The sequence below is a fragment of the Channa argus genome, chromosome 14 (assembly GCF_033026475.1).
Source record: "Channa argus isolate prfri chromosome 14, Channa argus male v1.0, whole genome shotgun sequence".
NCBI classification, from domain to species: Eukaryota; Metazoa; Chordata; class Actinopteri; order Anabantiformes; family Channidae; genus Channa; species Channa argus.
In genome coordinates this window covers 6,224,214-6,245,922 of record NC_090210.1, presented here as the reverse complement: position 1 = coordinate 6,245,922, position 21,709 = coordinate 6,224,214, and the positions used below count along the sequence as shown (strand labels likewise).

Below are 21,709 nucleotides of genomic sequence, written 5' to 3'. Positions count from 1 at the left end.
TCTTTGTATTTACTATTTAAATTTTTACATGAAAACATTTTGTGTGTGCTGTTTCAAATATATATTTTTAATTGAAACCTACCAAATTTTGGGACCTATACTGTTTTTCTAAATGTGCTAGTCTCATTTTAAAGTTACATTTACTCAGATTTTCTGAATAGCGACTGGGCATTTTTTATATACCGCAAATATCAAATGTGCATTTTGAAATGCAACTTCCCCCAACACAACACGTGAAGTAAAGGGCACTTTTTATTGTGTGCATACACTCCTCAATCTTCACAGTCTCTTGAAATTTCACTTGGTCCTGAATTCACACCACGTGAAATAAAGTAAATACCAGCATTAAAAAAAAAAAGAGTAGCGTGACATGACCTGAGAAAATGCAGTTTAAAATAAACAACTCCAAAAAAAGACGGAGCTTAGTGTAACTTTGCAGGGTTCTCAGTACTGGTTGTCGAGGTCCCCTGCCCTGCCTACTACTGATTACCTGGATCAGGCGTTTTCAGTGAATCAGAAGCTGGAAGATACCATCTCCAATGAGGGTCAAGTGGGCGAAGACCATGTGAATTGGCATCTTTCAGCTTCTGATTCACTAATCAAACACAATCCAGGTAATCAGCAGTTGGGAGACAGTTTTATTCAAATAGAGTAAAATCATCAAGATGATTCCCTGTTGTGTGAGTGGACCTAACAAGACTGTCAGGGATTACATAAAAACCTTTTGTTAAGAAAAAAATGCACAATGTCTTGTGTTCTGAACAAATGCAGATTAACTTCTAACTTAGATGTGTTTAAATAAATGTAAAAAAAATTGATTATTTATTGTTAATGACACAGATTTAATTATGCTACATTTACATCATCTCAGATTTATTTTTTTCAGTGTACAAACATTCCCAGTTAGAGTGACTAGACTGCTAATCACATAGCTAAATGGTAAAGTTACAATAACAGCTTTTTCAATCCCCATTGAAATGCTTGTGTCAGGTGTGTATTATGAAGAGGGGTGGGAGGATCCTCAAGGATCGGCTATGGACAAATGAAAGAAGCAAATCAAATAAAACTTTCCACAAAAGAAAATATCACTGCCTTCATTATTAATCAAAATTTAAGTTGAGTTATTTCAGGAATTGGTTATTTTCTTTTAATGCAAAACCAAAAGCCAGGCCCTTTATCCCAAACAGTTCCTGTAGACCTGCTCAGAGACCAGCATTTTGACTGAACCTGATTCAAGGTGTTTGCGTGAACAGAGATAACTACTCCCAGTGAAATAATCCTGACTAAATGAGAAGAGGGTACAACATATAAACTCACACAGAACCCAGAGTCACAGAAAACAAATACCTTTAGTTTAAATGCACTTAGAACCAAATTATAGTTATTACATATTTAGTAAGTAGAGGGGTGCTGAGGTTGATGAGAGCTGGTCTAAATTTATTTTACCGAATACCTGTCTTAAATTTATTTTCCCCTGTTTAGTGTAACTTGTACAGATTTTATAGCAAGTTGTTATTTTACCAATATAGGATGAACACGTTTTTAGTTCATAGTACAGATACTGAATAATGATTTAGAAACAAACATTATTTCCTCAGATATTTTCACTTACCTCAGCACAAGTCAAAAACTCACTTTGTCTAAACTGTTGGTGGCCTAAAGGTTAGTGAACACTGAGAACTTCACCTTCACCTGTAAACAATCAGAGGAATGTTTCTTGTACACATGTGATTTCCCAATACCACCTTAGAACAAGAAAGATTCTCAATAACAACACCACAAAAACTGAACCAAGCCCTTCAGCAACAGACTTTCACAGAAACAAGGCCACAAACAAAAACTCAGTAAGATGACACGGTGTCACAAGCTCCCACAGGCCATCAGCTATGGAAGTGGCATCAAGTAGCTAAACACAAAAGTTCAAATTGAAAGCAAAGAGAGACTTTTCAGAAATGCAATGTTACCAATTAAACCTGGATATAATTAGATCTATTTTGTTGCATCATTTGCTGAGTGGACTTTTATAGTATAACTAATATTTACCCCCTATTAAAAGCTCCTTTCTGGTAAAATAGAGCAGTTAAACTATATTCATCTAATATTGGCCTAATATGTCACAAAATCATTTTTCTCAGTGTGGTGGAAATTTGATTGAAGCAACTTGTTTTGGTTATATTTACACAAAATAACACTGAGATGTTAAAAGTTTTAAATTCAAATCTAAAGACAATATAAACAATATGTTGTCCATCAACAAGATATTAATTTGTAAAAAAAAAAAAAAAAACATCCTCCAAACCTTATAGGGTAGGTACGTATGACTGGCATTTAAGATAAAATTCTATATCAGTGTTTTATTTTTTAGTATGATTCAGGTGATTTCAGGCTTTTCTGTCACTTCTAAATATTAAAACACGTACAAAAGCAATAACTTAAATAATTTAAATTTAACGTATCCTTGAAATTGGACATATTCCTTTATCGTACAACAAAGATATAAACTACACAGGCCTAATTATTATAGGGGGACCTATATTGGTCAACACTGCAATTTATTCAAGGTCGTGGTGTTTCCTGCCCCCATTAGATGTATATTGTGCAGCTTCATGGAGAGCTGGGCTTTAGCCAGGTCAACTGACAGTCTCCTGGCCATCTGCTCAGTGGTCCTCTTCATGCTGTAGGCCATTTTAATGGCCTGGTCCAAAGTTTTGTTAATGTCTTCCACCTAGAAAAAGTAGCAAAGTTTAGATGAACATCAATATATACAGAATTTCACACGATTGCTATTTCTCTATTTGAAGGTGAACAGCAGATGTCTATAAAACAATCTCTAGAAGGTAGCTATTAAGCAGACACGGAAATAGAAAGCTGAGGCATCTGACCTTTGTTCCTCTGCGTCTACCTGTCCTGTTGCCAGTCTTAGAGGACACTGACAAAGGCGAAAATGTCCGCTGGAAGTACACATTGCTGGGCAGAAGTGCTGTGTCTGACTGGGTGAACCGTTTACTGTGATGGAGCATAGACTGCAGCGGCAGCTCCATCACTTTATAGCTGAATTTGAAGATCAGTTCAAATTTAACAGAACAATATTTTATTACCTTTATTTGGGAGACAGCTGATATATATCGCTTAGCTTTCAGAGTTTACCTGGCAGGTAGGCTGCTGCAGGAACCATAATTGACCTGGAGGAGTGGTTTCTGAAGAGAGGAAGAGGACAAGAGAGAAGAGCTCTCTTTGGAGCGAAAAGTCTCCATAAGTGCTGCTGACATGAGAAGTACAAGAGTACACTAATAGCAAAAATTTACTCCCCTGGTTTTTGTTTTCAAGATACAATATTATAATCAGCACACCAGACCAACTGCCAAGAAAAACTGTTAAAATAGTTACCTAACTGGTTGTTTGTTGCTCATATTTATATAGCCAAATAATAAAACATCAGATGAAAAATATGCATACTTCCAGGTCTCTGCTTGGTATTCTTGTCAGAAGACTTCTGTTTTTCTCCTTCTCCTTTAGACAAAGGATAGGCTTTGACTGAACCCTCTGAATCTGAAGGAGTAAAACATGTTAACTTTGGTAGACAGAATATCCCCACATACAATAGCATGATGGGAGCATAAACAAAATTGCACAATATACTGTACTGTGAAATATAATTGTGGCCCTTACTTCTCATGGACTTCAGTGTCTCCTGGGCTTTATATTGAAATTTAGGTCCACAGTGTTCACCACTGCCTCTCCTGCTCCCTACTGGTGAAACATGAAACTGCAGCATGATTTCAGAGCCTGTTGTGTCCCCACCGTCGGTACCGTCGGTACCTGGGGATGATCAAACTCATGATGGATGTTAGATGAAACTTTAGGCAACAAAGACATAGACACACATGTAATCAGTCAGTTGTTTTAGTGTATTTGCTTAATAGTACCTTTGCTCTTGGTGGGGTCCATATCTGAAGAAATCCAATCGTCTATTTTTGCCGAACTAGAAATTAAATTACTCAAATTTTGTCTGCTGGTTGATGGCTTCTGCAAACTAGAGGTCAGAGTAAAAGCATGTTGGAATTCTGAAGTCTTTTTCTACTTTTAGTCCTCATATCTGATATTATTTGTTTTTTTCTGTCTGTAGTTGACACAAGTAATTGCACATCATCACAATAAAATATCACCCAAACAAAGCCTAAAAAGACACTCAACAGTGATCGAATGCCCAGCAGGATCCCCACCTATTAGGGGCTGCTCTTTGGTGGGTCCGGGGTCGGATTTTAGAACTGCGCCCCTGACGATCCTGTCTGTATTTGGAGGTGAGATAGTCCATCTTCTGTGCTAGATGAGGCAGCTGGACTAAACCCTCTTCCAGGTCCTTCTTGAGCCTGGACACCTCTGACTGCAAGGCCTGGATAGCCTCACTAAATACAGTTGAACACGCAAAGACAAAGATTCACTGTTGAAACATGCAAGAAGTCTTTTGAAGTTTTCTGCAATGTTGCTGTCCATACACTTGCCGCTCATTTTCATACTGACCTATTACAAGAGCAGGAATACGACTGGCTGTCTCTCTCTATTGTATCCATGGTGGTGCTGACCACAGGTGCAGATACGTGGTATTCACTCTGTGCAGGCAGGTTGGACTCAGATCCTGTTTCATCAGTAGTGGAGAAGAGTTCATCACTTTAGTAATGACTAAATGAGATGAAATTAAAAAGACAACTCATTGACAGGCAGGATTTGCGCACCCAGCAGTCTCACAACAGGCTCCTTTGTGGTGTTCTTTACCCAACACTCCACTGCCACTGTTGCACCAGAGGAATGGGTTTGTACAGATGGGTGGGGACTTGTCCACTGCTGGGTGGTTTGAGAGGCGGAATGGATGGCCGTCTGCAGGTTTGAGCAGGAGCCCTCACTGTCTGAACAGCTTACAACATCACTATTGGAGGGCACACTGCTGATGGACGGATTCAGATTCAGTTATTTTGATACCAGTGACTGATGGATGGTGACTATGACTCTTTACGTAGATTCTTACCTTTCTGTGAGCAAATTTGTTTGAAAAGTACCAGAGGCTAAAAGAGAGCTCCCAAATCCACTGTCAGTTTCTGTGCTCACAATTCTCTGTACCACAAAAAGCACAGCATCAGGTAAAATAAATGTATTGTACAAACTCTGCAATTTTCATCCATGAAAATCTCTTAACTTACAGATGAGATGGTGAAAGGGGACTCCAAGGGGCTGTGGGTTTCTGAGTCTGCTGGTGTATCATAGGAACGGGAGACCTCCACAGCCAGGCTCACACAGTCACTCAGATCACATTTTCCCTCTGCGTCTAAGACACTAGGCAGGGTGCTATAACTGCTGCAACAACAATAAAGATACTGCAGGTCAGGAAAACATTAGTGATAAGGGATGGTGTTTGTTTAAAAAAAGTAGTATTGGGCATTATGACATAAAAACATTGTATAATAATTGCAATATTACAGTAGATGCTTCCGATTGCTTCCTATGCAATGACAATAAAATTATATGTATTTAAGAGCATACCTCTATACGCAAGTCAAAGAGTGTCAAATCACCCTAACACGGGCAGTAGACTTATCACAACACTGACCTTTGAGGTGTGCACTCCTTATGTCTTGAGGAAGCGGTGAATCCATTCAGGTGAAAGAGGATATTACAGTGATCTGTCTCATCTGACAAGACAGAGTTCCTTTCCACTTCAATTCTCTCCTCATTCTCATTTGTGTGGATCTTTCGATCTTCCTGAGATCTCTCTGGGCTCCTGAAACAAGACAGAAAAGAAAACCCGCTGTCATGCAGCAGACCCAAACGCTCTGTTTCTTCTGCATGGTGGAACCTAACACCAACACGGTACCTGAAACATGATCTTCCAACAGGAAGGCTGAGAATGTAACACACACACAACCACCATTCCAAACCTCAGATGCTGCACACAATGGTGGCAACGGAACATGCAAAACTGTGGTGTATTATATTTATGCATCCTAGCCAACATAACTATTCTTAGGATGAGTCCATTCACAGCTAGCATTGTTTTAGAGTCAGTTGATCTATCTGTAAATCCAAAACACAATACAGATCACAATCATGCAATAATATTTTCTTGAAAATGAAACTCCTAAATACTGATTTCATTTATTTAAAAAAAAACAAAATTTCTGAAGTAAAATGATAAGTACCATAAAGGGAAGCTGTTACATCCAGTATTTTTCTGAAAAGAGTCAGTTGTTATGAGCCTGTTGCTTTGCACCCATCCACTATCTCCATGAACCTTACTGGTATCCTCCACTTTTACTTCCTCCCTTTGTGTCTCCACCTTATAACTCACAGTAGAATACACTGCACCTGGCTCCTGAAACATGAAACCCAGTCAGATAATTTGCGGTTAGTGTAATTTCACTCACACACACAGCAAAGTTACCACAACTCATCCTGTCTGGGACATAAATAGCTGCACCATACTATATGACAGTTTATCTAATAGTTGTCAGAGCACTTCACTCTGGGCCAAAAATGTCATCCAAGTGATTCATTAGAGCCTTTTGGTGAAATGTCTAACTTGCTAGTGATACTAATTCAGTCTGGGGTAACATGATTATCAAAAATGTATTTTATTTATTGAATTTTATTGATCCAACAATTGTCAGTGTGGACCAAAGCAAATTGAACAGCCAATGGACATAGCTCCATTCAGCGCCATGTCGCCAAATGTAAATGTATAATCTTAAACTGCAAACTGTACAATTTGTGCACATTTTTATTTTAATGTATTATATTTTGTGTCAATAGGTAGCGAATAGAATAGAAAACAAAAATCACTGTCTAGTTTCTCCTAAAGTTAAGTTTGCAAGAAAGAAAAGGATGTGCAAAGGGTCATAAAAGAGGTGCTCCATGGCCAACAGGTGAATGGCAGAGAAGAAGTGGAAGGGTTCCAGGAAATAGTTGACTAGGCCATTACAATACTGTGGCTCATCAAACTCTAAGGACTTGCCCCCCGAGCACAGATCTGTCCTTTCTTTGCTCTTTTGACTTTGTTTTTCTTTTTAATGCCATGTATGCCACAGTGTGACCTTCGTTGCTCCATAGTCGTAATGTAAGGAAATACAATACACAACTACTTAAATTATTTCTGATAGAATTACGTACATTGTGTTGGGGAGGTAGTAGGTGTGTCTGTGAGTACCTCATACAATGATTGTGTAGGTGAGGGTGTGGCCATGCAGAGAGGATGGGGATTCACATGCTGCTGGTCCTTCGAGGGCATGGGAGTGGATGATGAGTGGGGTGGAGAAATCTGCTCATACACATTTTTATCTATTACCTCCTTTATATCCTCTAGGAGCATCCCTATTCTGAAAATGTCACCCTCCACCAGCCTACACGTGTTAACAAAAACACACATGGATACAGTACAGATGCACAAATAGATGAATTAACATGACTGATGTATTTCCACATAGTGAATTCTCTTTAACCTGTCTGGGTCAAAGGTGCCAGTGTTCCTGGAGAGCCCAATGTAGTTCTGCATCTCCAAGGCTCTGTGCTCTTCCTTCTTACTGATGTAGTTCCTCTCCAGCTGGTCTTGAGCCTCCATCATGCTCTTAAACATCTGACAAAGGATATGCAGAGGATAAAAAAGAATCACATTTCTATTAAAGTGAGAGATCCTGTAGAGGCAATTTAGTGTTACTACTTAACATAACTACACATCTTTAGATTGTAGGCAGAAACCCATGCAAACTCTTGGATTCAAAATGGGACCCTAACCAGTGCACCACTGTGCTGCCACATTGAATTATGGTCAGTTTTATTTTTGACAAACAAAAAAGAGAGACACTCTGATGAGACACTGATGAGTGAGAGTTTGAGTATCTTTTCTACTCTCCGTAACTGCAAAGGCTACTACATATAGAATATACACAGTTCTTACCATTTGCTGTTCTGCTGTGCTTACCAACACGTTGCTTATCCTCAGTTTGAATTCTTTCACCTGAGTAGCAGAAAGTGTGAAAAAAAAAGATGATGTCAATTTAAATGTTTTTTGTGAATGGTTCTCAGGTAATATCCTGGCAAATGTTTATATTTACACTCTGCATGAACTGGCTGATGACATCTCTCAGCTCAGCAGTCATTCTTTCCCCATCACTGGGATCCTCTTCAGGCCGAGTAGGGGGAGCTGTGTTTTCTAAAAAAAATAAAAATAAAAAGATGGGAGTGATACACACAGAATCTAGGCCTGCATAATATTAGTAACATGTCCGTGACCTCATTAGTGTACCTGATATTTGCTTACATAATATTCTGGTTTTTCATGTGTATAATCATGTGAAGAATTCCCTATTTTTTATTTCATGGATAATTAAACATTAAACATGATATACATAGTTAGTAATGATATTGAGATTTCAAAATATGATAAAGAACTCAAAAGTAAGAAATTGTAGCATGGTTAGACTAAATTGTTTACACTGATTGTGTTGCACTTTAAGTGCAATACAGATGCTTTAAAAGCCCGTTACAAATGTTAGTGTAACTAGAATAGTGTCATTGGACCCCCATTGTCTCTATGGAAACTGGTTGCAATTCACTGCATGACCTGTCATAATATCAGATGTCACACACATAGATCTACCTGATGGGTGAAGGTGAGAAGCCAAGGATCCAAGATGGCTTCCCTCAAGCAAGTTCCTTTGATGATAATCATCAGTCAGCTGAAGCTGATTGTATTCAGCATCTGAATAAAGCTTCACTTCTGAAGTGAGCTGATTCTGTCACAGAGAAAAATAAATCTGTAACTTGCATTGAGAATATAAATTTTAGCTAATGATATTTTTTCATAAAACTGCGTGGTTTAGATCAGTCAAAACATAAACAACTTACATTGGTTCCCAATCTCATTTGATCAATAAGGTTCTCTGCCTCAGCATATTTGGTTAATAATTTGTCATATTCAGCCTGCAAAATAAGAAACAGGTTATATGTTAGTCCTATGTCTAAGCAGTCACATTTTAAAGCATTGGAATATATTTCAAATTAATTAGGAATTGAGGAAGTTTAAGCAACAGTACTTAAAAGGACAAGTGCGCTGTTGGGATTAATTGCTGAAGAATGTCTACCTGCAGGTGATGCACCAGTGCTGGAGGAGTCAGTTTGTCTTCTTCTTTGAAGATGTAAGGCTTCTCTGATGGCAGGACCGAATCCTCTAGGACTCTGCTGATGACCTCTAACATACCTGCAGAAGACTGGGCTCTGTGCATTGTGCTGGTACTAGTAGAAATATCTCTGGCAGGTCCACTAGGAGCTTTCGGAATTTTAACCTTGGGGGAAACCTTGGAAAAGTCAGGGAGGGGGTAATGAACTTGACCTTGGCCATACTTCATCTCACTGAAGAACCTGGTGCGCACAAATGGGACCCTTGAATCCTGACCATCTTCTTCAGCCTTTTCCTCCCTCTCACCATCTAAAGCCCCGTCATTCCCACTGGTCTGATTTGAGTCTGTATTAGTAGATTTAGATGAAAGGCTGTCGGCATTGGAAGACGTATTATTATTATTTTTCCCTTCTGCTTCCTCTGAACTTGATTTTATTTCTGCAGTATCAGTCTTTTCATCAGTCGTGCCACAGCAGATACTCTGAATAATCTCAGTATGAAAAGCAGGGCTCTCTAAGTGGTTATTTTCAATTGCTGTGCTGTTTTGTGTTGGACCCAAGCTAAATAATGAGTCATCCAGGCTCTCCAGCAGAGAAACCTCTGGCAGGGTCTCTGCCTCAATCAGCCTACCTGATTGCAGTAACTCCTCCTGAGAGAAATGTAGCAGCAACAACTGGTTAATGTCTACAGGAGCACGACATGATGGAGCAATTTCACCTGGCTTGGAAACATCACAAGAATTGCAGTGTTTGGTGCTTGCTGATGGCTCTTTCCACAAATTGACTTTATTCTCAGAATTATGTTCAACAGAAACCGAACATTCAAAGATATCATCTCCATTTGTTGTAGTCAATTCTAGCAGACCAGGAAGGTCCGGGCTTGCCTGAACAGTTTCCTTTCCATCAGAGCTCATGCTGACCTCAGACCTTCCTGTTTGGTTGAAGTAGGGGCTTCCAAAGTCACTATCAAAAGGTAGATCCTCCTGATCCTCATCACTTGTATTTTCCCCAGGGTCCTCAACCCTTAGGTTTACGGGCAGCTCATCCAGCATTGTGTTTGGTCTATGAACAGACATATGCAGTATGCTGCACTTTTTTTTGTTTTCTACCACCCTCTCACTCTGGCTGTGAATAATACTAGATTCTGAGGAAGTATCATCCAAGTCTGACAGCTCCGCACTTCCTGGAAATTAACACCAACAATAAACACAGATGCTTTATTAGAGGGTCTCGTAGATTTATTTTAGTCTTACTTTTTCAAGGGATTTTTAAAGACTTCAGTCAGTGCTGACACCTTAGATCTGCCAACAAAGGCTTTTACTTTGTCTATTTAAAATTTCAATCATTTATAACGGTCCTGTTATAGATCTGTTAGCAACTCTGTAGCTTTTTATGGAGAAAGAACTTTGCTACATGCTTTATAACATAAACAGTGTGATATACTTCTCAGTACAGTCACTGAATTTAAATGTGCATTTGTCAAAAGACAAATGCAGATTGGTTGTGGTTAATCCATGACTTACCACTGAGATGGATGCTAGCATCTGAGGAAGCAGACTCTGTCTGGGAGAGATGTAAAGCTAAAGAATTCTCCAAATCACTGAAGTGGAGACTTTCATCCTCACTTAGGTCAACAAAGATGCTTTGCTGGATGCACTTCTCCCACAGCACAGTGGCCTTGTGCTCTCCCAGAACATCCTCATCTGAATCTTCAGGATTTCCCTCCATAGACACCTTCTCTGTAGGAGAAAATGCAAGTGGACATTCAACCTGTCTTTACCTGTGCTGAGACAGTGGAGAAGGAAGGCTGATTTTAACACCTGTTCATCAATTAGCAACACAACTTATGAGCTGACAACACTGGATCAAAATGTACTAAACAATTAATTAGTCAACAGTCAATATACTGTGTGTTCTTAAAGCATTGTCTATCTATCAAAAAGAAAATAAGTACTTATCCCTTGATCGGTTTGTGGAACTATTGAAAAATTATACTACTGGAGTACCAACTGATTTGTATGAAGGAGTTTTGTTATGCATGTATGCATGTATAATCATAATGTGTACAGTTATATGTAACTATATCTTTCAAGTAAACTTAATTAAGTAAAGAAGTACACCCTTCAAAAGAAGTATGAAGCAGCGAAAAATGGAAATTGTCAAGAAAAGTTTACGTACATCAAACTTTTATTTAGGTGTAGTATATAAATACAACTAGTTACTTATTGCACCCAAATATTACGTCCTGCTAAAACTGTGAGACTATAGTAAAAGCTCTCTGGCATTACAAGAATACAAGAAAGTAATATAAGCTGCCACGCTGCAAGCTTTACACATGCAACTTATTAACTTTTTCTGTACAGAAATTCAATGTTTAGAGTAAAGTTAATATTGTAAACTGTGTGTTGGTGGAAACTCACCCCGATCAGGACTCTTCTCCTCAGCAGTTTGAAGCTGTACCGATCCACAGCGAAGCTCTTGCGCTTGACATCGTTTTGCAGCTAGGTACAGTATTTATGTGCCTTTCTTTCTTGACATGTGGTTTCTCGGCGAGGTTTAGTTTCTCTAGCATCATTAATAATATACAAGGCAGCGCTGAACGTCTGGAGCGGGAATGGTCGCGCACAGGCGGGTCTGGGTGCTAGGTAACAGTTGGGAAACCTCCACCAAAAGCCCAGTGAAGAAATTAAGTAACGTTAGTGAGTAAATAGTTATTGACACTTAACATAAAACGCATAGTACTATTGATCTATTAAGCGAGCTGCATCTATCTATCTATCTATCTATCTATCTATCTATCTATCTATCTATCTATCTATCTGTCAATATATATAAATATTTTCAAGAGGGTGACAGCTAAAGTATTTTAAAACGTCATTATTTTCTATTCAAATCTGTTGGTCCAATGACTGCTATTCGGGGCGTGGCTATCTTTGAATCTCGCCCTCTGGTTGGCTGGTTGGCAAAAACACATACCCCACTACAGCCGCAAAATTTTTCTTCTTTCTGAGCGAGGTTAAACTGAAGTTTTCTAAAAGTTAAATGGCAATGTAGTTTTATAAACGGATACAATTATGCTTTGTCTGTGATGTGCAGATGATTTTTTTTAAGCTGCGCCATTTTTTTATTGTTATGAGAAAGTAAAGAAAAGAAGCAAAGAAGTCACCATTGTTCGAACTGGATCGTCTAAGGTAAGTTTGGCAGCTAAAATGCTAACTAAGCTAATCTTTAGCTGGATGTGACACTAACGTTATGCAGGGAGGGATGGACTCACTGGTCGCAATTGTCTTTTCAATCTGGTCTTAATGGTAACTTACTTCTTTCTCCAGCAAACCTCTGACAGTAGTGCTCAGTAAGAAGGTCTTGTATTTACATTTCATTCTTTAGTTAGGGGTCCCTCACTGAGGGGCAAAATCTGTATGAATGTATGGAGTTGATACTGTCCATTAGTAGAGATTCATTTATTCATTAGCGTTAAGTTACATTAACAGCTACTGATTAATTAAATAGTGGTTTTGCTATTTGTTTATGCCGATATAAATTGTATGTATCAACCCCATTGTACAATTTAAAAAACTATAGTCTATACATAGGAGTTTCGGTACGTCTTTACTAATGATGTCAAACATTTATAACAATAATGTAATATATTGTCTTACATGATTTAAGCCATTTTCATGTTCAATGTTTACACATTCTCTCGCACCTATGATGTGCTGCAAATGTAATTTATATTTCGTTACACTCCGTTGTAAGCTCGCACGTGATAAAAATGAATGCTGCCTAACATAATAGTATTAGGCAGCATTAGCTGCCTAATAGGCCTGAAATGAATACTTCATGCTTCCTTATATTTGAAGGAGCTCATAATATTTAGTCTAACCATTCTATATAATTATCCTAGAATTTAGTGTAAGTTCAATGTTATAGATGTTTAATGTTACAGATATGTTTTCTGTATAACACTATTCATAAACATGTATGGCAAAAACTAAACTCTCACAGTATATTGATACACAAAGTAAATGTAAATGTCAAGTTATTAATCTTTAGATTATTTTTCTTTGCAGCCTTCCCAGATTTCCTGTTCCTGTGTGGAAGAATTATCGGTCAGTATCCCAGTACTTATTTGGTTGTATCTTTTTTGTTGTTGTTTTGCTGTGGGATTTTGCTGGCTCATGGTATACTGCTGTGTGGTTTCCATATTTGTATTTTCCATATTTAGATTTTGGAGTCAGAGGCAGTAGTCATCTTGGTGCATCAATCGGCTGTAAGCGGCTGCATGTTCAAGCCGATGAAATCACGCACTGTTTGTGACTCAAAAAAGCTAGTGACTCACTGCCTCCTGTCGAGCTGTCATTAAGAAACAAGTTTTTTTTTTCCTGATGCATCTTTAGCCACGCACCACTTCTCCCTCAGGTTCATGTTCATGCGCACTGTGGATTTATGAGTAGGGCAGCTCTGATGGAAACACTCCCAATTGGCATACAATGGTGGAAAAGCCTGCACAAACACTGGCATGCATCAATTGGTGATTATAATAATATGCTGGAACATAAACTGCATAGGCTGTCCATTCACATAGCAGGGAGGCTGGGAACAAACACAATTTGATTATTGTACAGTTTTTTTCATGTTTTGTTCACGTTTGAACACAACTATTTAACATGTATTAGTTGCCAGAGCCTGTCTTTGAAAGCAAAAGTTACTATTATATTCTCATACTAATTTATTTGCACAAACAAGCCACATCTGTATTTTGTAGTTTGTGATAAACTGCTGAATGTCCCCATGATTCTAAGTTTAGTGTTATATATATATATATATATATATATATATATATGTTGGGTTGTAAGAGAATTGTATCACTTTTCAATTAAAAGTGAAACCGACATAAACAAGGCATGGTAGAGATGTCGCCTCTTGTCAAAACAATTCAGATCGTTTGTGCTTTTTGTTGTTGTCATTTGTTTTCATGATTTATGCTCATCTTGCAGTATGATCTCAATGCTGAGCTAGCACTTGTCAAAAATAACAAGGCGTAGTTCAGCAAGTCTACTCATTGTAGGCAACACTCTGCCTGGATATTCAAATTCACAATAAACTGCTTTTTAAGTAATATCAATTAATAAATAGTTTAACTACCAAGACACTGTATACATAAACTAATGTGTCTAAGGGAAACAGCGTGTTACCCTTATCTCAGTTTTCTTTTAGCTGTAATTGAACGCACCAGAATTTAAAGAACTTTGCAACTAATCTGGTCAATTCACCATTTTGTGTGTGCAGTGGGTTTGGGGTGGATGGTTTGAACTTGGGGGGGGGGGAGACTATGGGTGTAGCTAGTATGACCTCATGGGGAAATTAGGTAATGGTTGGCTCCCTTCTTTACTTGGTGCAGTCTACCTTATCCATGTGGCTTGCTCAATGTCCTTTCCTTTGGTGGAAGTCATATGCACATGTGTTTGAACCTTTTTCCTCTGCAAATGGTTTCTGGTCTGTTTCAATGCTTGTCTTGTATAATAGGTACATTTTTCTTGACAAATCATGCAACCCTCTGCTTGCATGGCTTTTACCTCCTAAAGTGTCCAGAGCTTTCTCACCTTGTATCAGCTCTAAAGCACATACGTACATCTCCAAGCCAGGAGCAACTGAGTCAGCGTCTTAGATTTGCAGCTTTCGTGGGTTCATCCCATCCACCCATCCCCGCCTCGCTCTCTTGTTCCCTGCCTGTCTTGTGTGTGCTGCTGTTTAGTTGGGGTTGCCATGGCATCGTGTGGCCAGAATAAGGCTTCACATACAGCATCCTGTGTTCTTTTCACAGAGGGCCACTGATGAGAGATTGAGGGGCAGTAACGCACAACAAACAGTGTATGAACGCAACTGTGTGGTCTGACTCTGGACTCTTCATGAGGTTACCTTTACCTGTCAACAATCAGCGCTGGGACAATAACATACTTCACCTCACTGGGTGGCCCTCTTTAACCAAAGCTTTTTTTTTTTTCCCCTCTCTCACTGGCTATTGTTTTAAACGCAACCATTTTTTTGGGAACGAAACTGGGATTTTCCCTCATATTATGTACTTCAATGGATACCAGTGGCTCATTGGTTAGCACGCGAGCTGAGGACCAGTCCTTCCATGTCCGCTACAGGTAGGAATGTCCCTGGTCTCAATAAAAGTATGGTATTAAAGAAGAAAATGTGGCTCTGTGTTGTAGCTTTTTATCTTTTCATACCTTATCAGTTTTGGACTGTTAATGAAATTATTTGTTGTTGGTTAAGACAAAATTAAATCTTGTATATATATGTAAACATTGTAATTCTTCTTACACAAAATGTGTCAGTGTCAGGTGGCTAATTCTGTATTTACTTTTTAAAATTGAGACTTATTTGTTCAAATTGAGAGCTAATTGAAATTATAAAGTGGGAATATCTCACCATGGTTTTTGTGACTTTGTTTTTGCTAAAATAAAAGCATCCACCAGCTGTCCCTACATACCCATGTAGGGGGTTCTGGTAGCAGGTGTGACCTGCCAAACACAGTAAGACCTACTCCCGCTTGCTTTAATATTTAAGGAGTCTTAAAAAATTGATCACTGCCGGTTTTGTTTTTCATCACACGTGTGTCGAGCTTATTTGGATAGGGTTGGCATCTGCATAGTAGATGGATGTCTATATTTTTTTAATGGATACTACTGTCAGGACTGCCCACATTTAATTGACTTAATATACTACACTACAGATCCTGGTTGTGTCTGACGCGCCTGATAAAGCTACTTAGCAGTCACCAGTGCTTTAATCTGCCGAGTGCACAGTCTACAGCTGTAATCTCAGGTGACCAGGTCAGAAGAGAGAGCTTGACAGAAAGACAAGCAGATTAGCTGAGAAAATGCTGATGGAGTATTTGCCTTTCTGCCATGCATTGGAAGTTAATATTGTGACCGCTATCACATACGTCTCTTTGAAAGTGTATGATGCTAAACTTTTTCTGTGATGTCAGAAGACCAGTGGTTTTGATGTCACAGACTGCTTTTCTTTTTTTACTCAAATGAGCAACAAACAAGATTTTCCTCATTATTTTTTTCATTTAGTCTACTAGGTTACATTCAGTTGATCTCTCCATGCTTCAGAGAAACAAGCAGCTGCAGCCTGGACATTTTTCTAGTGGGAACCTCTGTAGATGCCTTTCAGATGCTCCATGTGCTCTTGTTGTTGTTGTTGTAAGACCAGTAAAACCAGCAGGTATGCTTAGTGTTTGCCACAGCCACAACGTGGTATAATATGTCGTTAACCTGGTAGTACACAAAACGTAGACTCTTGGAATGTGGGGCCTAAGAAGCTGATTAGATTTATTGAGTATTCAAGGCACCATGTTTGCCTTTGTTCACAAATAATAGCCTGGTTGTATGATTAAAAATAAGCTACTTTCTGTTGAGTTTTTATGTCACTTTAATAGCACATAATATACTATGCAAGCTGTTACATCATATAAGGGATCAAGACTAGACTGTTTTGTTTTTTAAATTCTGTTAATTGCTGTTTCTGGCACATTTTGGAAAGCTTTCAGATAAAACCACTGAGCAGATATACAGTGTAGTAGGGACAAAGCTTAGAACAAACTGGCCGAATAGAGTTTTTCTGAAAACAACAACAATAGTGTTTCCTGAAAAACAAAAGTTTACATTTTTTGCTTTGCACAAATGTGCCACCTAATCTAAAGATAATCCATCTGCAGATAAGCCACTGGCCTTTGTGTGACACTACTTTCTTGTTGCCTTAAACCTTCATGTGCGACTCCATAAAGCTTTGTTTCATTATTTTATAGGACCCACTTCAGAATGTTAAAAATATATACTGTTATATATATATATTTTTTTTGTCCTATATATAAATATGTAATATACTGTTTTTATTGAATTCATACACTACAGAAAGCCATCCATTTGCTTGACTTTTATTTCAAATATCCCAAAAATAATATATAACTATTATGCTGTGTATATATATTATCTATAACTTTTTCTAAATGTAGCAATACTAGCACGCAGTGAAATAATGAACATTGTGAAATTATTACCTCCTCTTTGCAGAAGAAACACTTTACTTTCGGAGGCATGTCAAAAGGATGTGAGATCCACTATAATAAACTTACCCAAGCTTGAGCTATTGTTCTTTGAGGGGGAAGGAAGTAGATAAACATTCACTGGTCAGTTGGCTGTAGGTCACAGCCAGAGAAGTTTTGTTTTTCACTGCTTCTTCAGACTTCCCATTTATTCTGCTTTGGGGGTTTTTTTCCATGAAGCTCAGCCAGTTCAGACTGCATGTTTTTAGTGACCCGATAGATTGACTCTGCTTCTGTCTGCTGTAGGATGGAGGTTTCCTGTCTGGAGCTGGCGTTGGAGGGTGAGAGACTCTGTAAAGTGGGTGATTACAGAGCAGGCGTCTCCTTTTTTGAAGCTGCCATCCAGGTGGGCACAGAGGACCTGCAGGTGCTCAGTGCCATCTACAGCCAGCTAGGCAATGCCTACTTCCACCTCCATGACTACGCCAAGGGCCTGGAGTTTCACCGACATGACCTGACCTTGACCAGGTTACACATACAGTACAGTGCCTCCCTAATTCAGCTAGTAAATTATTAGTTTTTACTGTAAACATAATGTGTCTTTTATAGGACAATTGGAGACTTGCTTGGAGAAGCCAAAGCCAGTGGAAACCTTGGCAACACACTAAAGGTACTGGGGCGGTTTGATGAAGCTGTGGTTTGCTGTCAGAGGCATTTGGAAATTACGATCGACATTAATGACAAGGTGAGGAAGGAATATATTCACGTACATAAATGATTTATATAGTGAAATATCTAGTCGGGTACCAAAGGATTCGTAAGATTTTAGCAATGACCAGCTCTTCCTGGATTTGTTTTAGGTGGGTCAGGCTCGAGCTCTGTATAACTTTGGGAACGTGTATCATGCCAAAGGCAAAAGTATCTGCTGGAGCGGAGCAGAACCTGGAGATTTCCCAGAAGAAGTCATGACAGCATTGAGGAAGGCAGCTGAGTACTACGAGTAAGTGACTCCGCTTGTTACACAGTATATAATAGCAATACAATGCTGTGCTGCTATAATAGCTAGAACATATGTAGCTATTTAATTTGGTTTTTATGTTGATTTTAGGGCAAACTTAGCAATAGTGAAGGACCTTGGAGATCGGGCTGCCCAGGGTCGAACTTACGGCAACCTGGGCAACACACAGTACTTGTTGGGAAACTTTCGCAAAGCTGTAGCATCGCATGAACAGGTATGAGAGAAACAAACTCTATTACAAATATATCTACAGTGACAATAGGAAGATAAATAAAATAAAAGATGTGTCTATTTCAGCGCTTGCTTATAGCCAAAGAGTTTGGTGACCGCTCAGCAGAAAGACGGGCTTACTGCAACCTGGGGAATGCCTACATATTTTTGGGGGAATTTGAAGTTGCAGCTGAGCATTACAAGTAAGCCACAGACCACACTCCTCATAAATAATTATCTTTATAAAAACATGTAGAACCTTGGCGCATGCAGTAAGTGTAACACAGTATACTGGATAGGCTTCGTTGTGATCCATGAAGTCCATTTTTTTTTTTTTTTTTGTTAATAAAGGTTAATAAAGGTCACTTATGACTAATCCTAGCAGATATAGGTTGTTTAATGTATATTTAAATTTGTTTATACGAAACTAGCAGAGTTGAGGGGGTTAACAGAGCAAACACTCCCATTTCATAATTTGTCTTTGTTTTGTACATATTGACATCATTCACCAAGGCATTAATTGTTGGGTGTGGTGAAAGACCGCGGTGAAGAATGTTCCACAGCCGAGCATAGAATTAGCTTTAGAAATGCACTGTAACAACTGCAAAAATAATCTCAATATCTAAAAAAGAGGGAACCTTCCCTCGTGCATGACGTAATATATGTATTTGATTCTATGTGATTGAAGCCACTTTGCGGTGTGTTGACCCAGCTTGTCTGTGTTTGTTAGGAAGACACTGCAGCTGGCAAGACAGTTGAAAGATCGAGCTGTGGAGGCTCAGGCCTGCTATAGTCTGGGAAACACCTACACACTTCTCCAGGACTATGAAAGAGCTATAGACTACCATCTAAAACATCTTATCATAGCCCAGGACCTCAATGACAGGTACACACACATTAGCAACAAGAATTTCTTCCTATATTTTAAGTAAGCTCTGTACATGGATTTAAATGTTTTTTGCTGTAGGATTGGGGAAGGCCGTGCATGCTGGAGTCTGGGAAATGCTCACACTGCATTGGGCAACCATGACCAGGCCATGCACTTTGCTGAGAAGCACCTGGAGATCTGCAAAGAGGTACAGGAATGACGTTTTGAATTTTAAAAAACAGGTGAAAATGTGAGGGATCATGGTAACACTAACATTAGGACTCCCACATTTTATTTATTTATTTATTTCTAGACTGGAGACAGGAGTGGGGAGCTTACAGCTCGTATGAATGTGTCTGATCTCCAGATGGTTCTAGGTCTGAGCTACAGCACAAACAACTCCACCTTGTCAGAAAATAAGGATATAGACTATAACCTGCATGGTAAAATAAAAAAACACAAACACCCTAAACCTTCAGTTTTTATGTTTAGGACTTGCTTGTTTAACTGCTGCTAACAGTGGCTATGTGCTTTAGGAGCAAGGCCCAGGATGAGCAGAAGACACAGCATGGAGAACCTGGAGCTGATGAAACTCACACCAGATAAGATGAATGTAAAAGCTGCTCTCATGCACATGGAGTTCACTGTCCACTAACACATCATGTCCCTAGCTTTGTGTTTCTCTTCTATTTACCTTCTTTCCTTTCTACATTTTTGTAACCAATTTCTTCATTTGTACCAAAGGGTCAGAAGTGGAACAGTGACATCATGAGCAAACCGTCTAAACCCTCCTTAGCTAAGAGCTCTTCCAAGCTGTTCTTTGTCAACCGTCTGCGTGGGAAGAAGTACAAGAATGGTGGCTCCAGCAAGGTCCTCCAGGACACCAGCAACACCCTGGACACTAGCCAGACCCCTTCACAGGGACCTCAGAAGGTTTGCAGCACAGAGTGCATACAAGTGATAACCACACACACTTGCTTTATTCTGTTTGGCATTTTTTTATATTTTCTTTTTCTTTATCAGCGACTGAGTCCTGATATGCTTGGGGATGAGGGGTTCTTTGACCTGCTCAGCCGTTTTCAGAGCAACCGTATGGACGACCAGCGGTGTTCAATCCAAGATAAGGGAAGCAGGTTTTCACTTAACAGTGGCCCAAATTCACCTCCTAGAGCAATCAGGAAATGTGAGTCTATACTGTACATTCATACTCAAGAGGCGTTAAATGCCTTGAGTAAAACTCTCATTTATCTCTTCTGACACTTATTTAAACTTCTTTGACTCTACAGCTGTTTCAGAGTCTGCCAATGTCTCGGCCATACACGGTCGGCGAATTGTGGAGTCGTCAGCAGCAGGGGGAAGCCTGCCTGGCCTCAGGCTCAATCAAAACAGCAATCAGGCTGTGCTCAGCCATCTGATGGCCAATGCAGACAATTCTGAGCCTGATGACGACTTCTTTGATATGCTTGTCAAGTGCCAGGTACCTGTATGTTTGAAGAAAAGGATAACTGAAGGCCTGCTCAACTATAGGTATAATTTTTATACAAAAGAAATGATAATGCACTTTCATTGTTCTTTCTAGGGGTCGCGTCTGGATGATCAGCGCTGTGCTCCTCCCCCTCCGCCAGTCCGTGGACCCACTGTACCAGATGAGGACTTTTTCAGCCTCATCATGCGCTCTCAGGCAAAACGAATGGATGAGCAACGTGTCACCCTCCCTTCTGCAGCAAACACTACAGCAAGCTCCAACTGAATTAAGCACGAAAGACAGGTTACAGGGACCGACAGGTTTCCCCCTCCCCGCAAATCTGAGTCGTGAACAGCTCTGTGTTGGATTGGGGTGATACAGATGTCACTGAGAAGAAAAGCCCATTTCTGTGGGCAAAACAAAGCACTGTTATCGTTGTATATAGTAATCAAAAAATCTCAAATTAACTAAAACTTTGTTTCGCACAACTTGCACAGCACCAACAACCTCTCAGTAGTGTCAGGGACAAATGTTTTGTTTTTTATTTTTTAATCTTTGTCGTGATTCTGTTCTGAAATTTAATTTCAGCTTTTGTATTTGTCGATACACAACTAGTTCTGTTTTGTATTTATTGTAAATATTAACTGCCCTCCCATCATGATGGAGTATTGTGTTTGCTTACAGTGGTTTTAGAAGTACAGCACTCTTTCCATGCATTTTCTTTAAATGTGAGCATTTGGTTTAAGAATTACCAGTTGTTAGTAAGGAAATTATTGAGTAATTTTAAACACTTTGATAAAAGAATGGCATTAACTCATGTACAGCCCCTATGCTCTTTTGTACTTATAATTAGAGTGAAATCAGAGGAATAATAAAACCTCATTTATGTAAGAATCTTATTTTGTCTTTTTAAAATTGTTCAAT

General features: G+C 39.1%; 2 protein-coding genes across 11 annotated transcripts; one reads left to right on the top strand and one right to left on the bottom strand.

Annotated features, from left to right (window-relative positions):
* Positions 1-259: 259 nt before the first annotated feature.
* LOC137098154 (microtubule organization protein AKNA-like) lies at positions 260-11,989 on the bottom strand. 9 transcript variants are annotated; one of them, XM_067474059.1, is made up of 22 exons: positions 11,583-11,989; positions 10,686-10,901; positions 9,129-10,345; positions 8,893-8,967; positions 8,645-8,780; positions 8,100-8,197; positions 7,943-8,002; positions 7,488-7,621; positions 7,196-7,388; positions 6,192-6,364; positions 5,603-5,773; positions 5,196-5,349; positions 5,024-5,109; positions 4,734-4,942; positions 4,522-4,636; positions 4,224-4,406; positions 3,927-4,033; positions 3,670-3,750; positions 3,457-3,549; positions 3,148-3,262; positions 2,883-3,051; positions 260-2,725 (listed from the first exon to the last, which is right to left on the bottom strand). In XM_067474059.1, exons 2-22 carry the CDS (start codon positions 10,888-10,890, stop codon positions 2,540-2,542), a joined length of 3,960 nt encoding a protein of 1,319 aa, XP_067330160.1. In that variant the 5' UTR covers positions 10,891-10,901; positions 11,583-11,989; the 3' UTR covers positions 260-2,539. The 9 variants fall into 9 exon arrangements, with proteins under 9 accessions (XP_067330160.1, XP_067330158.1, XP_067330155.1 ...); XM_067474057.1 differs by having other exon boundaries at positions 3,670-3,819; positions 5,196-5,346; XM_067474054.1 differs by having other exon boundaries at positions 261-2,725; positions 3,670-3,819; positions 10,686-10,947.
* Positions 11,990-12,145: 156 nt separating this feature from the next.
* gpsm2 (G protein signaling modulator 2) lies at positions 12,146-21,679 on the top strand. 2 transcript variants are annotated; one of them, XM_067474069.1, is made up of 16 exons: positions 12,146-12,353; positions 13,233-13,271; positions 14,987-15,314; positions 17,531-17,752; positions 17,834-17,969; positions 18,085-18,224; positions 18,333-18,456; positions 18,540-18,655; positions 19,183-19,338; positions 19,420-19,528; positions 19,634-19,763; positions 19,857-19,933; positions 20,065-20,253; positions 20,344-20,503; positions 20,607-20,797; positions 20,900-21,679. In XM_067474069.1, exons 3-16 carry the CDS (start codon positions 15,250-15,252, stop codon positions 21,068-21,070), a joined length of 1,986 nt encoding a protein of 661 aa, XP_067330170.1. In that variant the 5' UTR covers positions 12,146-12,353; positions 13,233-13,271; positions 14,987-15,249; the 3' UTR covers positions 21,071-21,679. The 2 variants fall into 2 exon arrangements, with proteins under 2 accessions (XP_067330170.1, XP_067330171.1); XM_067474070.1 differs by lacking the exon at positions 14,987-15,314.
* The last annotated feature ends 30 nt before the right edge of the window (positions 21,680-21,709 follow it).